The 16,391-nt window shown below is 38.6% G+C and overlaps 1 protein-coding gene across 1 annotated transcript in view; it reads right to left on the reverse strand.

The window, feature by feature from the left end:
• Nucleotides 1-3,767: 3,767 nt before the first annotated feature.
• DNAH5 (dynein axonemal heavy chain 5) overlaps nt 3,768-16,391 on the reverse strand; it is a 332,345-nt gene continuing 319,721 nt past the window's right edge. The window contains exon 79 of the mRNA XM_008975442.5: nt 3,768-10,589. Coding sequence (XP_008973690.3) covers nt 10,438-10,589 — 152 coding nt within the window. The 3' untranslated portion in view covers nt 3,768-10,437. The remainder of the gene's footprint in view (nt 10,590-16,391) is intronic.

Below are 16,391 nucleotides of genomic sequence, written 5' to 3' on the forward strand. Positions count from 1 at the left end.
AAGCGCTCCTCCTAAAAACATGTTGTCACATCAGGTGGTGGCTGTTCACTGTCTCTCCTCTGTACCTGAATTGACCTGTAACAGGAGACAGAAACTCACCTTGGGTGAGCCCTCCTTTGTCCTGGGTACTTTCAACTTGTTTACCTTTATTGTTCATCCCAACAACCTCACAAGGAAGGTACCATATCGTGCACCCATTTTGCAGATAAGGAAACAATGCCTCAGAAATGCTAACCAACTTTCCAAATAAACCCAGCTAGTAAATGGTGCATACAGGGTTTGAACCAGTCTCAAGTTCCAAATGCCCCTTTTTCCCTGTCACCCTGCCACCTCCCTGGCATGATACTAATCAAGAAAGGATGTGACCAGGAAGCCAGTTGATGAGAAGTATCTCTGAGAGGAGGAAGTTTTCCAGGTGGGACACTCCAAAGCCTAGGGTTACTCACACTCCTATTCCCATGCGTTCCAGATGATACAAGCCACCACAAGGTGATTTGAGCTAGGCAAGGAGTTGGTAGGCATACTAGAACCCCTAATAGAGCAAGGCAGGAAGTAGGGGCTTGAGATGACAGTGGCGATGGCGGGGGTTGCATATTAGCATCCGAATCTAGAACTCTGAATCACTTTTTCCCACGGACATTTAATTACAGGGTAGCCTGTGTGCTTATGATTAGTGGCATGATTATTTATAAAGGTGCTCATGGTTAACAGAGCCTTTAGTGAGCTGGCTGGGGCCTAAATAATGTGACTAAATAGGGGTGACTGATTAGGCCAGGACATTCCAGGTTTGGGGACATTCCTAAACTTTTTATTTGCGGCAAAATATTATTAATAATAGTTCTATTAGGCCAGGATTAATTTGAACCTGCAGCTTATGACATAGTCTCATGTATGAGATGCAGACCTTTTAACATGTGGTTAAATTTGAAAGACAATCCGTGGTGCTCTCTAGGTCAACCATTGCCCACATTGCAAAGATAAGCTTCAGTGAAAATGATGGCTGTGTTTTCTGAAGGGCAAAGGAAGAGTCTAGGCCAGCAAAGAATAGCAAGCAAAGATCTCTTTGAGTCCAGCTCTCTATCTAAATACAAGTAGTCCTCCAAGGGGCTCTCATCTTAAACAATTAGCAGTTTAATCTGGGAGGTGTCAAGATTATGGCTGAAGGTGGCAGCAAGGTAGAGGAAAGGGTCTTTTTACAAAGACACAATCTGAGGGTTTTACAACTAGGCAAAGGTCTGTCGCAGTCTGTATAAACTGAAAACAACCTTGCAATTTTTATGAGAGACTGCAGACCTCATTCTGAAGCTCACCACTAGCAGGGACTGCCTGCCACGGACTCTATCCCAGTAGAACCATGAAGACATCATTGCAGCATGATACGGACATACATCTGTATAAGGCTCTGGTGTAATATTTCTTCTATGAGATGTATTTATATCAATTGTGAAGAGGCTGGCATGAAATTATATTGCTAAGGTCTATTTAATTTCTCGACAATGCTGCATTCTCTTTTATCATTCACCTAAAGACCCACTCATTTTATTAAAGAGATGTAAATTTTCCCAAAATAAGCTAGTTGATTTTGTTCATGCACAAGCATTGATTTTAGAAGATATTTTCTATTAACAATAATATACTTACATCTAAATGCAAACAGGCTAGCATCAGAGAACAAAAAAAATTAAATTTGCAAAAACTCTATATTTCTAACATTAACTTAGAAAGTTTCTCTCAGTATTCCACACTCAGCTCTAATTTATCAGTGAATTTTTCATCCTTATAAGGTACCAATACAGGTCAAATAATGTGTTCTGCTCTTTTCTACTGAAGACTATTGATAGACTTTTAGCATGAGAAAAACAGATTAGGGAAACCAACAACAAGCAATACAAACCAAAATAAGCTAAAGCAAATATAGATATATTCATTCAATATAAGCCAAAATAAGCTAAAGCAAATATGGATATATTCTCCAGCCAATGCTCAATTTTCTGATTTCTAATACAACTAAAATATCTAGAAAAAATTGTTTTTTAGTAATATGGTTCAACTTATAACAATCATCTTTTTAAAAGCCCCTCATTTGTACCATTTATAAATCTTTGTTACCTGGGTTACCAGGTATCAGGGGATATCATATGTGAATTTCAATGTATTATGTCCCAGAAACACTAAAAACATTTTCACTATTGCTAGAATAGCAAAAAGTTTCATTGCTGCATGCAAATGACCACTTTTCAAATGATAAAACACTAAAATGTTTTATAAGCTCTTTTCCTAGAGGTCTCTGGGGATTTGCTTTAAGTATTTGCATAAATAAATTATAAATGGATCCATCACAGCTGACTGCATTGAGTGAGGTGAAACTCAAGAGTGAATTTTAAACTGTGCTCAGCAATAAAGAGGAGTGTTCAATATCAGCTGCAGCACAGGTTTTGATTCATAATCCTTCACAGGTCTCTCCATTCCGTGACTTTCCAGGTAGTCTCTTCGGTGTCCTTCATCACATTTAATCTTTCTCTCTTCTCAACTACTCAGAATGAACACTCTATGTGGTCTTATTAAAATTGACTCCTGCACAAAGTATTGGGGAAAACTTAATTGGCCTTCCAGGGTAGAGTGTTTGTGATTACGTTTGATATGAATTCTGTGCATATTAGCCTAAGTGAAGAAATAAATGAAGAAAGGTATTCCAGTGATCATAAAACATTACTAGAACAGGGGCAAAGCATCATGCTGCACAATGTGTCTTGGCTCTGCCCACAAGATGCACAGCAAGGAGCAATAATGTATTGCCCAATGAAAAATACCATTTGGTATGCAAATTAAAGAGAGGACAAAGCTTCTGATCTTGGCCCTGCATCCACCCAACATAAACGCAGACTTGGAAACAATTAGTATGCCTATTTGCCAATACAGCCTTGGAAAACTAAATGGAGTCCTAAATCAGAGACAGACACTAAGAAGGCAGAGAAAGAATACTCATTAGCCAGGTCCACACAGTGGTTTTATGGGTGTTCCTAAGAGAAAAGAGCTGATAGGACTTTCAGAAGACCTCAGATAAAATCCTTTAAGCCATTGACATTATAATATTAGATCATAATACTGTTGGCACTTTGCAAGAAAATTCTGAAATCCGGGGGATGAAGAAGCCATTTTTAAAAGGCTCATTTGAGGAGTTTTGAGTTTAATTCATTGTCTTGATCAAGGGTTATTGCTAATAAACAAATTCTAACAGCGTCTGAGGAAAAGAAACATGAGGCCATTTATCCGCCACTGCATCCCACTCTTGATACTTCATTCTTCACTTCAAGTTCCTTCCCTCCCACCTGCTCTCTATATTTTCTTTTTTATGCAAATGAAAGGAGAGTAGAATTCTGTCTATAAATACTACTTACCTGGCTGCTCAGATTTATGGTTTTCCAGGCTGAAGACCAGAACCAGAAAAGCCCCTCAGGGTGCAGATCAGACAAGCAACACATTCTATTCTTGCATAGATAACATTAATTTTGTTTAAAGTGCAGCACAGAATAAGTCTCATCATTTAAGACAACTAAGAACGTGTTTGTAAATTCAGTTTCTTAGCCAAATCTCATATCTGATTCTAAAACTGACCTTGAATCCTTCTTATCCTCCTTCATGGGGGATATTTACGGAAACTTGATATGCACTTGTTGGACGTAGCAGATGCCAGTCAATTGACCAGAGCACATAAACCTCAAGAATACCACTAGATTTCCTTCTCGTGTTTTCAAAACCGACTGATTGGTTTATTGGTTTTCCAAAGGATTCAGACTATGGAGAGCCATATTGTGAATATAAGTGTACCACTTGTTTGTCCTTAAGAGGCATTATTTTGATGTGCTGACAGGGGCTACTAATCAACAGTGATCAGTTGCGTAGTTTTAAAAAAATCACTCCTAATACTTGCAAGAGAAAATTATTTAAAATGTAAAAGCAATTATGCATGTCATCAGAGCCATTTTAGGAAAATAAAGGTGTACTGCAGATTTTGGGGAGAGGATTGTCTTTCAGACAAAATTACTCATACATATGTTTTATTATTTATATCATTACTAAGCATCTTCATACTGAAAAAAATTCAGAAACTATATTATCAGTATGCACTCACATACCTAGGTTTTTTAAAATTTTTTTGGGGTACATAGTAGGTGTATATGTATTTATGGAGTACACGAGATATTTTGATACACGCATACAAGGTGTAATAATCACATCAGGATAAATGGGGTGTCCATCACCTCAAGCATTTATCCTTTGTGTTACAAACAATCCAATTATACTCTTCTAGTTATTTTAAATGTGCAGTTAAATTATTATTAACTATAGTCATCCTGCTTTGCTATCAAATACTAGATCTTATTGATTCTATTTTTTGTACTCACTAACCATGCCCACTTCCCCTAGTTTCATATAACGCTTCATCTTTGAACAAAAATTTATCACGAATAATGACATTGATGCTGTATATTTTGTCTAAACTATGGAATCCTACAAGCTACTTAAGTATAAAATTTGTGGCTGTTTCATCAGGTCTCTTAATACTGAATTCTTTATAATGAGATTTTTCCATTGCAAATGGTATTTAACAAAAAGTACTCCTCATTCCAATGACTTAGAAACACATGATTTCCATCCACCACTACTCCAAACTGGCAGCCATCATAATAAGGTGTGAAATTTCATTTTAAAAACAGCCCTCCACATCTCTCCATATCCCTCCACTCCAAGTCAGGTTTTCCTGTCACCCGTCCGGCAGATACTGTGCCCACTTTCTCCCTTTAGGGAGCAAGAGGCCAGTCCCCAGCGCTTGGGGGTCTGAGATGTTTTCCTTTACTCCTTTAAATCTAAATTTAGATGTCACCTTCTCAGAGCTGCTTTTCCTTATGGTCCAATCAAATTAAGTCTCTCCAGGCAAAGAGTATCCTGAGTAGAGATGTTGTTCAAGGACACTGGACCCTGGCTAGGCTTTTTCCACTGATGGTGACATGGCCTCACTAATGCTGAGGTGGTTCAATGTTTGCCAGCATTCCGTTAAAGATGCTCAGAGAAGCCAAGGTATGCTTCTATGGAATGGTGAAATAAGCCCCATACATAAAAAGACAGTTCTTTATGAGACAAGACTTTCCTTTTAGACTCAATCAATTCTGGAAGGACCTTACCTGCACAGAAAGGGTCACCAGAAGCTGTGAGTTGCACAAGGGAACAAGGGAACCAGAAAACCAGAGAAAAGCCAGGCAAGGATGTGCAGCAGCTGCTCTGGCTCAGGGGAGTACCTCCCTGCTATTGCATGTATGTCCTCCATAAAAATAAATGTCATCTAGGAAGAAGAGAAGTCTTTGAATGTTCTCACCACAAAGAAATGATAAATGCATGAGATGCTGGATATACACATTACTCTAATTGGATCATTACACAACATAAATATGTATCAAAACATCAAATTTTACTCCATAAATATGTACAATTACAATATGTCAATTAAAAACATCAATTTAAATTTAAAAAATAATAAATGTCGAGATTATGAATATGTAAATTAGCTTTGTTTAATCACTCCACATTGTATACATATATCAAAACACCACATTTTACTCCATAAATGCAATATAATCAGTTAATCAATTAAAAATATCAATAAAACAGTAAAAATAAATGGTGACATTGTAACATGGCTTCTGCCTGATAGTGGTGACACAACTGATGTGCTGCAGTCTCCTCTGTTATTCTCATTCACGACGTCCAGTATTTTCCTTCATAGCACTTAATGCACAATCTTTATATTATCTTCTAGACACCTAATGTACATCATGTTATATAACCATAAATTTAGATTATATATAACTACTGATATGGTTTGGGCTCTGTGTCCCCACCCAAATCTCATCTTGAATTGTAATCCCCACGTGTCAAGGGAGAGACCTGGGGGGAGGGATTGAATCCTGGAGACAGTTTCCCCCATGCTGTTCACAGGATAGTGAGTTCTCACGAGATATGATGGTTTAAAAGTGTGACAGCCCCCACCCCTTCCACCATGTAAGACGTGCCTTGCTTCCCCTTGGCCTTCCACCATGATTGTAAGTTTCCTGAGGCCTCCTCAGCCTTGTGAAACTGTGAGTCAATTAAACCTCTTTTCTTTATCAATTACCCAGTCTCACGTAGTTCATTATAATGTATAAATGAACTAATAAAGAAAATTGGTACCAGGAGTTTGGGTCACTGCTGTAAAGATACCTGAAAATGTGGAAGCAACTTTGAAACTGGGTAATGGGCAGAGGTTGGTACAGTTTGGAGAGCTCAGAAGAAGACAGGAAGAGGTGGGAAACTTTGGAACTTCCTAGAAATGTGTTGAATAGTTTTGACCAAAATGCTGATAGTGATGGGGCAATGAAGTCCAGGTTGAGATGCTCTCAGATGGAGATGAACTTATTGGGAACTGGAGCTAAGGTCACTCTTGCTGTGCTTTAGCAAACAGACTAACAGCATTTTGCCCCTGCCTTAGAGATCTGTGAAACTTTGAACTTGAAAGAGATGATTTAAGGTATCTGGCAGAAGAAATTTCTAAGCAGCAAAGCATTTAAGATGTGACCTGGGTGCTCTTAACAGCGTACGGCCATATGCATTCACAAAGAGATGGTTTGAAATTAAAACTTATGTTTAAAGAGGAAGCAGAGCATAAAAATTTGACCAATTGCAGCCTGACCAAGTGATAGAAGAAAAAAAAAATCTATTTTCTGGGGAGAAATTCAAGCTGCCTGCAGAAACTTGCATAAGTAAAGAGATGCCGAATATTAATAGCCAAGATAATGGGGAAAATGTCTCCAGGGCATTTCATAGATCTTCATGGCAGCCCCTCCCATCACAGGTCCGGAGGCCTAGAAGGGAAAAATTGTTTCATGGGCTGGGCCCAGGGCCCCACTGCTCTGTGCAGCCTTGGGACATGACACCCTGCATCCCAACTGCTCCAGCTCTAGCCGTGGCTAAAAGTGGCTAAGGTACAGCTCAGGACACAGCTTCAGAGGGTACAAGCCCCAAGCCTTGGCAGGTTTCACATGGTGTTGGGCCTACAGGTATGCAGAAAACAAGACTTGAGGTTTCGGAACCTCCACTTAGATTTCAGAGGATGTATGGAAATGCCTGGATGTCCAGGCAGAAGTCTGGTGCAGTAGCAGAGTCCTCATGGAGAACCTCTACTAAGGCAGTGCAGAGGGGAAATGTAGAGTTAGAGCCTCCACACAGAGTCCCCACTGGAGCACTGCCTAGTGGAGCCATGAGAAATGCACCACCATCCTGTAGCTCCCAGAATGGTAGATCCACTGACAGCTTGCACTGTGCACCTGGAAAAGCTGCAGGCAATCAATGCCAGCCCGTGAAAGCAGCCACAGGGGCTGTACCCTATGGAGCTTCAGAGGTAGAGCTGCCCAAGAACTTGGGAGGCCACTTCTTGCATCAATGTGCCCTGGATATGAGACATGGAGTCAAAGGAGATTGTTTTGAAACTTCAAGGTTTAATGATTACCCTCTTGGGTTTTGGACTTGCATGGAGCCTGTAGCCCCTTTGTTTTGGCCAATTTTCCCATTTGGTGCTTTTGATTTTACAGGCTCACAGGTGGAAGGGACTTCTCTTGTCTCAGATGAGACTTTGGACTTGGACTTTTAGGTTAATGCTGGAATGAGTTAAGACTTTTGGGGACTGTTGGGAAGGTATGATTGTGTTTTAAAATATAAGGACATGAGAGTTGGGAAGGGCTGGGGTGGAACAATATGGTTTGGCTCTGTGTCCCCACCCAAATCTCATCTTAAATTGTAATCCCCACATGTCGAGGGAGGAACCTGGTGGTATGTTATTGGATCATGGGGGCAGTTTCCCCTGTGTGGTTCTCATGATAGAGAGTGAGTTCCCACAAGATCTGAAGGTTTAAAAGTGTGTGGCCGTTCCCTTCACGTTCTCTCTCTCCTGCTCCACCATTGTGAAGATATGCCTGGTTCCTCTTCATCTTCCACCATGATTATGTTTCCTGAGGCCTCCCCAGCCACACAGAACTGTGAGTCAATTTTAAACCTCTTCTGTTTATAAATTAACCAGTCTCAGGTAGTTCTTTATAGCAGTGTGAAAATGGACTCATACAACTACATGTGTACCTGAATAATTGCTATATTCTGCATCTATTCCTTTCAGGTGAATTCTATGAGATTAGGCACTGTGACTGTTTTTTTTTTTTTCTTTCACCACTGCATCACCAGTTCAGCAGAGAGTCTTCACAGGAGGTGCAAAATAAATATTTTTTAGTAAATCAATATTGGGACAGTTGAAAAAGACTGTTATATGACTCTGCAATGGTACCAAGCCCCTGGCTGTTTTTTCTCCATGTCTAAGACCATCAGAAAGCCTCTCCATTGCAGGAGAGATTCATTCAATTGGTCCTCCCTTGCCTACCTGACTGTGGAATGCTCAGCACCTTTTGGTGGGAGGAGCCTGGGTAGGGGTAGGTGGCTATGCAGAAAGGGGCCTCATTGACTCATCACTGCTTCAGGCGCCAGCCATGTTGAATTAGTTCCTAAAAGTTCTTAGTTGTTTTCATGGTCTTTTTCTACTTTGGGTCTCCAAGACTCATGCATGCATACTAACAGATGTGTATCACAAAATCATATGAATGACACATTTTCAAATTATTTGATAAAAAATCCAGTCTTGAAAGCTTATTTCTAGATACTTAGTGCCAATTACCCCCTTTTCTGATAAACAACAATTATGAATGAGGAATTTAGTAAAAACATTTTCTTAATTCCCATGATGTTGACATTTTCATTACTTGCTTTTCAAAATGAAATGATTGTTTCACCACAATTCACACAAATCAACTGATATACTAATCCACACCAAAAGAAAGAACTCACAAGAAAACAGTATCATCTAAGATGGTGGGAGTCACAGGAGCCACTCAGTCCTAACTCTCATGATCATGAGCATGAAATAATGATCCTGGTCCACAGAATGAAGCCCAGTGAGAGGGACCCAAACTTGTCTCCCGGTATCCACCTACCAAAAACTGTTTATCCAAAAAAATGCAGTTATACAGATCCAGAGCTAACCAGAAGTTTGTAAACCACAATTCTAATTTAGTACTGACTATATTTTCTAGTCAATAGGTTAGATGAAGAATTATTAATAACATCTAACCAGAATTTAAAGAAAAATACGTGAAAAGTTCCTTTGATAATGTTTCCTAATAAAAGTCCATAGAAAGTCCCTACGCACCGTCTAATATTTCTACCCTTTTTTTATTTTTTCTCCTGATCATCACATTTTTTCAAGCCAACTATAATTCTTGCTATCACATCTGTTCTTATTTTTCTATCTTGCCATCTAATCTTTGTCCACATGCAAATATATTTGCTGTTATAATCACAGTGAGCTCAATATTTTGTAAACTAAATCTTTCACTTAACAGTCTGGGTCTACCATTTCATATTATGGAATCTTCAAAATTGTTTTTTTATGGTTGCCAAATATCTCTTAATTTCCTTAACCATAGCCTGACTATTGAATATTTATGATTTTTCCATTTTTTTCTGTTATTAAATGCAATTTTATATAGACTGTTTTCAGTCTTTTAAATTGTTTCCTTGATGTAGAGAAAATAAAGATCCAAGTGTGTGAATATTTTTATGGCTCTTTCTGTATTTAATCATTTTACAAAAAGGTTGGGTTGATTTACATTGCTCCAGCAATTTGTGAGTGGATCAGTTTTACTGAGAGCATGCTATGATTTACTTTTAGCTTTAATTTTTATTATAAGAATTATCAATTAGTATTTCATTATTAATTATAAGTAGGCTTAAGCATTGTTCTACGTTTATTCTCTATGTTTACATAAATTTTCTATTTACATTCTTAATCCATTCTTCCATTTCCTTCTATTTTTTAAAAGGTATTTTTAATTGGCTGCTTGAAACCCTGAAAATAAGTCTCTTAACTTGACCTAAATACGAAAGGCAATAGAAGCAAAATCAGCACAAACTTGCCCTGTTACCTTCAAGAACTTGGCTGTTACCAGGCCACATTAACAGAAGAATATTCCTCCCAGAGAAATACTGTCTGCTTACCCTAGTCAGTCTTCGGAGCGAAGTAAGAAGAAAATATACTACTGTGGATTTGAGGGCCACACTTCATTAGGATGCTGTAAATTTACTTTTATATCACTAAATAACATTTTCAACAAACTCAGACATTGGTCACTAATGATGAAACAAGTAAAATATAAGCATCCAATTAAGGAGTGGGGAAAACCTATGCAGCTCATTAATTGCATAAACGACCTAACATACACTGTCCAGCAGTCATACAGAAATAAAGGTTACAATAATTTAGATCTTGCATTTTCCAAAGCATTGGGTGGGGACACTCCCCACATGTTACTTGACATCACACAGAAGGGCAACCCCACGGAGCACCCAGTGTTCAGGGGTCTGGGCTGTCCTGAGGTCCACAGCGGCAATGTAGTTCAAGTCCGTTCGAACTGGCTTCTTATAGATGGGACAGGAGTAAAACCGAGGATCTCGTAAAGCTACAAAAAACATAAAAGAAAAGAACTTGGTGAATTTTCCACTTTAGAGCCCAAGGAGAATGCAGAGCCATGCTTCTGCATTCTGTAGGTCATTTCAAAAACAGATGGGTTTGGCTGAATGAGGGACATTCTTTCTGAGGTCAGGCAATCCCTAGATGTGAGGCAGATGCTCCCACACGGTGCCAACAGCTGTGGCAAGACACCCAGACAGCCTCTGGTGGCCTCTGCTGGCCCCTTGCCCTGAACCATGGACAGTAACTCATGCCCACATGCTTCCTCTCTCTCCTTTGCACATGTTCACTCAACATCCCCTCCACCTGTTATCCTTCACCTCCTCACCAAACCTTGAGCACACACACATCTCACTTTTACTCAGGCATCCAGCACCAGTGGGCATTACTTTACTATTTCAAAATCTTCAACCCTGCAGGCCATAGTCTACATCACATTTTAAATCCCAGGACAGAGGGTGCCTCCCCACCCCCCAGCTAAATCAGGTATTGTGAATTCTCCATATATGTAGAGAAATAAAATTGCTGGGACGCAGAGACTAATGGCCCAATTCACCTCCCTGAGACTCAGTCTACCTTTCTGGAGTAGAAGAATAGATGCAGTTTCCAAAATGACACTGCAATGAAAGGCAATCTATGTATGTCCATCCTTCAGAGATCCTTTCTAACACATCCATCTCCACCCACATGCTCCCTTTCTCTCCAGCCTTGGAAACCCCATGCTCAGAGACAGGTCCAGGTCTGTGGGGACTTAAACTTATACAATTCATGAGGGCCCTCTTTAAGAAAAGGAGTAAAATTTATAAATAAAAAAGTAGGCTTTGGAAGGAGACTCTGCCTGTGAGCAGCCTGGGAGTTTAAGCCTCATTAGCTTCTTATGAAATCCACTCTGCCCACAGTAGTTTATCTGCACATCTCCTAACATGCATCTCAGGAAACAGTATATGATTTAATATTCTCTTCCAGATTATACATTTTTTGAGGACAAGAGTGTGTCTACACCCATCCCTGTACTCTTCCGGAAAGTCAATATTATAAAAAAATTTTAAAACCCTCACTTAACTATTCAGGTGAAATCACATTTAACTAAGAGGATGCTCTGCTTTTGTGAATTAATGTTACAAACATGGGCACTGAAACACATCAGAGTTAGTGAATTTATTTCTCAAAACTGACATGCTCAAAAATTTACCTTTTCCAGAAAATTACAAAAGCAAGGCACTATCAGAAACTAAAGTCTCATTATTTGATCCAATAGAACTTGTAACCTGCTGTGCCCTGTGTTTTTACATATCCACTATAAATTTAATTAATTGCATTAGAAGAAGTGAAACATTTGAATACAATAATGTTATACATAAGTTTCAATATAAAATAAATAATCCTAAAGCAGTGATTCTTAACCAGGGACAATTCTACTTACGGAGGACATTTGCCAATATCTGAAGACATTTTTGGTTAACGCAACTGTGTGCTTGCTGCTAACATCTTCATGAATAGAGGTCAGGAATGCTGCTAACATCCTATAATGCACAGGACAGCTCCCCCAAAACAAAGAGTTATCCAGACCAAATATGTCAACAGTACCAAGAGAATGAGAAACCTTCTTCTAAAACAACAAAGATATTTTATAGTATTTTAAAACTCTGTGTTTCCTTAATCTCATGAAATTAATCATTAGGAACAACCTAAAACAATGTGATACCTAATTTTTAAGTCTGAGTATAATTTTTCCAATTTCTATGCATGTATCACTAGTGATAATAATTAGGTAAATATATATGAAAAATTCTGAACAAGTAAATGAATGACAATGAATCATGCAATACGGTTAACACTAACTATACTCACTGATATAGTTAAATCCTTTAATCCTAGGATCTTTAAACATGTAAAACATATAAAAGTCATTCTTCTTGCTGCAGATTTGATTAACCATTTTATAAACCTTGAAGTAAGCCTTTGGTGCCTTACATCTGAATCTCATGATAATTACAATAATTACAACTTGAGAAGTATTTGACTACTTGGATTTTAATCCCAACAGAAAAATGGAGGGAAAAAATAGCATTCTCTTCAATAAGCAGGTAAAAATAATTTTCTGAAATATTTATCCAATTCTATTTATTTTTAATTGCTTCAGAGCTGAAGGTGCTCATGCCAAGTCACAGCGTGCAGCAAATTTCTGCGGCAGGATTAGAAGCCACTGAAGATATAATTTCATAGTGAAAACGTTGACAGATGCTAAACAACTACATAAGCAGATGATTCGAAACCATCCCCCTGCTTAGACAAATAACTTTGAAGACAAAAATAAGCATGCTAGGTAGGTAGGACAAATCAACTAAGTATGTTTAAAGCCTTAGCGTTCCAGAAGGAGGAGGAGAGAGAAGAGATTGTGCAAATTGGCAAGCCATACCCTTTAGGATCTTAAAGGTTTTAATAAAACACCTTGGGGGAATTTCATTTTCTGACTATTTAACTTCCCTATCTATCTTGCATTTTTCATCTGCATGTGAGTATACATTCCATATATTCCTTCCAACATCCAAAATAATCGTTACATAGAGAGTCTCTATAGAATCGTTAAGTCATTCTTTTATTTAACCACCCTTTTGCTAATAACATTTAAATTACTAGCCAGTTCACTCTTAACATACACTATTTCTTTCAATCCTTTAAAAAGCATGTGAGCTAAGCATGTTAATAAAAGTAACAATTGAAAAAAATATTTATTATATGCTTCCTATGTACATAACATTGTCAGTTTAATTCTCTCAATAATCCTATATGATGGGTACTAATATTTAATCATTTTACAGATTCAAAAACTGGAACAGAAGGAGGTGAGTTGTCCAAGATTAGAGAGCTATAGTGATAACTGAGAATGAAACCTAGTCAGAATGGATCCGTGGCCTCTCCGCTTCATCTCTGCAATACTTGGGAAGCACTATGCATGTATACCTCTGCCTTTGCAGAAAACATGAAAATGAAATGGACAGAACTAGAAACCTGAGTTCAATTTGTGGCATATTTGAGATGCCTCCAAAGCCACGTGACTAATGACTAGGATGATAAAAGCCAGGAGAACAACCCGAGTATCCTGGCCCTCGGCTCACAGTCCTCTACCAGTGAACAGGGGCACAAGCACTTTTCAGCCTGTAGCATGATGGAGGGAGGTATGGGGAGGGACAGCACCATCCACAGAGGGCTCTCCCTGTGCCCTCCCACTGCCTACAGTCTACCTTAGCAGGTACCTGAGAAAAATTAACTCAGGACTTCGAAATTCAAGGGAGCTGTCCTCATTTTGAGTTTAGCTGTCCTCATTTTCAAGTTTCATCCCAGGCACTAAGAGGACATGTAAACACAGAATCTCAAGTAGAAGATTAACCATGGGAATTCCCAGAGGTTTGCATATACCTCATGACAAACAAATGTGATTCTAATACCAGCTTTCCCTGTCAGTAGCCAGGAATCATGGGCAAATTACCCAGTGTCTCCAAGCCTTAATTTCTCCATCTGCAAAATGAGGATGATAAATTTGACAGAGTTGTTGTAAAGATTAAATAAGTTAACACATGTATGTGCCTGGTATAGTATAAAGCCTGGAATGTAGAAGGTGCCTAAGATAGAGACGTTATTCGACACTTCTTTATCTCTCAGTCTCCACACACACATACACAGGCCCACATACATACCCACACATGCACATACACATACATGCACATGCACATACACACACATGCATCTACTTACGCATGGACCTTTTCACTAAAACAATTTCCCAGACTCATGTTACCCATGTCTTTAACAGACTTCCAGGTTGACAAGCTGACAGTGGATTAAATCCTGTGGGCTCAGGAGCCAGGAGGTCTCTACCCCTGGTCACCACATATGGCTATCCCCACCCCAGTCCCAAATCTGCAGTCTCAGGTCAGAATGGGCCAGACGGTGTTCTTAGATACACTTTTTCCTTAGCAGGAAATAACCGTTGAGACCCCTCTTGCACCTGCTTAGTGACCAGAGGTACGTAGAAGGCTTGCCTCGTCCCTCGCAAATGTTCCAATCACGGTTTTCCATCACAGCAGCTACAGCTCTGAAGTTCATTGAGAATCATCAATCTGCTCATATAATAAATCTGTGAAGACACATATCTTTCTTCTATCTGTCCTTTTCAGCTTCCTTTGAGAATAGAGGACCTAGACAGTGTGTGTGTGGCTTTACCCTCTTGGTGAATTTAGTACTATTTGAATGACTTTCCCGTGATTTTCTAGCAAGAAACATGATTTCTTTTTCAAGTTTCAGGGTATATCACTCAATTTTTAGAGTTAAAATAAATATCTAGATTTCTTCTTGTAGAAAACAAACCAGTCCTATATCTATATTTTAATGATTATTTAAATCAAAAAATTTCCTTCATATTAATGTAAAAACTGTTAACTATAAGAATTCCAATTTTTAAATGCTGCACTTTGGTCGTTAATGATGCTACACACCCCTTTAAGTCAATTAGAGCCCTGCTCAATTATCAAAATTGAGTAAAAATTAAATATATCGCATGAAAGGGATAACAGAATGTTAGTTTTCCATCACTAAAGAAACACCTCTTCAACAACAAAGCTATTTGGCAAACCAAGTTTCCACCAACTCTTACTGAAATCAAAAAAGGAATAAAGAACTAAAATTTTCTTTTAATACTTTGAAATTAGCCCCTTTTTCCTTTGCTTATTTTATTTTCTCCCTTACCTGCTGCTAATGAGCATCACCACTGGGCTAATACCCAGCAGGGTGGGTATAGTTCTTCTATAAAAATCTGTTCTTAAATCATAAAGAATTGCCAGTATTATAAAATTATTACTTTATTACTACCATGCTGAGATGTTCAATGTCAAATTGCCATGGATTTTTATAGTTTAGTCACAAGAAAAAACAGGAACATGTAACTCAACTGGAAAAAGGTTTTTATTTCATTTTATAAGGGAAACATTTTTACAATATGTTGACTAGATGCAATGATATGATAAAGCAATTTTTCTAAAATACTATTTTTGGCTAAAGGAACACTTGATTATTATTTCTATAAAATAATTACTGTCCCAAGATGTCACACTACCCTAAGAACCAGTAAATACAAAGCCATAGGCAGTATGCTTGCCTAAGCCCAGGTAGACACATTTATCTTTTTAGATTCAACTAATAAATATTGAACTACACCATGTGCCAAGCAGTGTGCTGAGAACCTTCGTGTTCCTAATCTGATGCTCAACTCTCCCCTCCACAGGCTCTTCTTCCTTCATGTTTTAAACACTGGTCCCCTCCCAAGGTAATCCTTATTCCCTTCAACAAATCACAGCCTCTCTAGCTTGTTGTCCTCAAAGCAAAATCATTTCTCTAGCAAACTTTTGCAAAGACTCAATGAGACATGGTGTGAAATCCACCTTTAAACATTCTCCATAAATATCATTTCTCTCTTCCAACTCCCCCATTTCCACGTCTACCTGAAGAACCTCCTTCATGTGGAAACTTTGTTATCCACCTACACACTGCTAACATCCAGCTAACCTGGACTGGGTCTGTCTTCTAAATCCCAGAACTAAACTCTTCATCAAACCCAGCACATCCATTACCACCTCATGACTTTCCACTCTTACCTCTGCTCCAGGATGTTAGCATAGCCTCTTTCTATCACTTGGATCTCAGCTCAATATTTCTCACAGAACTCCTAAATTATCTTACACTCAAACCATGTGTATGGCTTGAATTTGTCCCCTAAAATTTCACGTGTTGAAAA

The sequence above is a fragment of the Pan paniscus genome, chromosome 4, assembly GCF_029289425.2.
Source record: "Pan paniscus chromosome 4, NHGRI_mPanPan1-v2.0_pri, whole genome shotgun sequence".
Classification (NCBI taxonomy): Eukaryota; Metazoa; Chordata; class Mammalia; order Primates; family Hominidae; genus Pan; species Pan paniscus.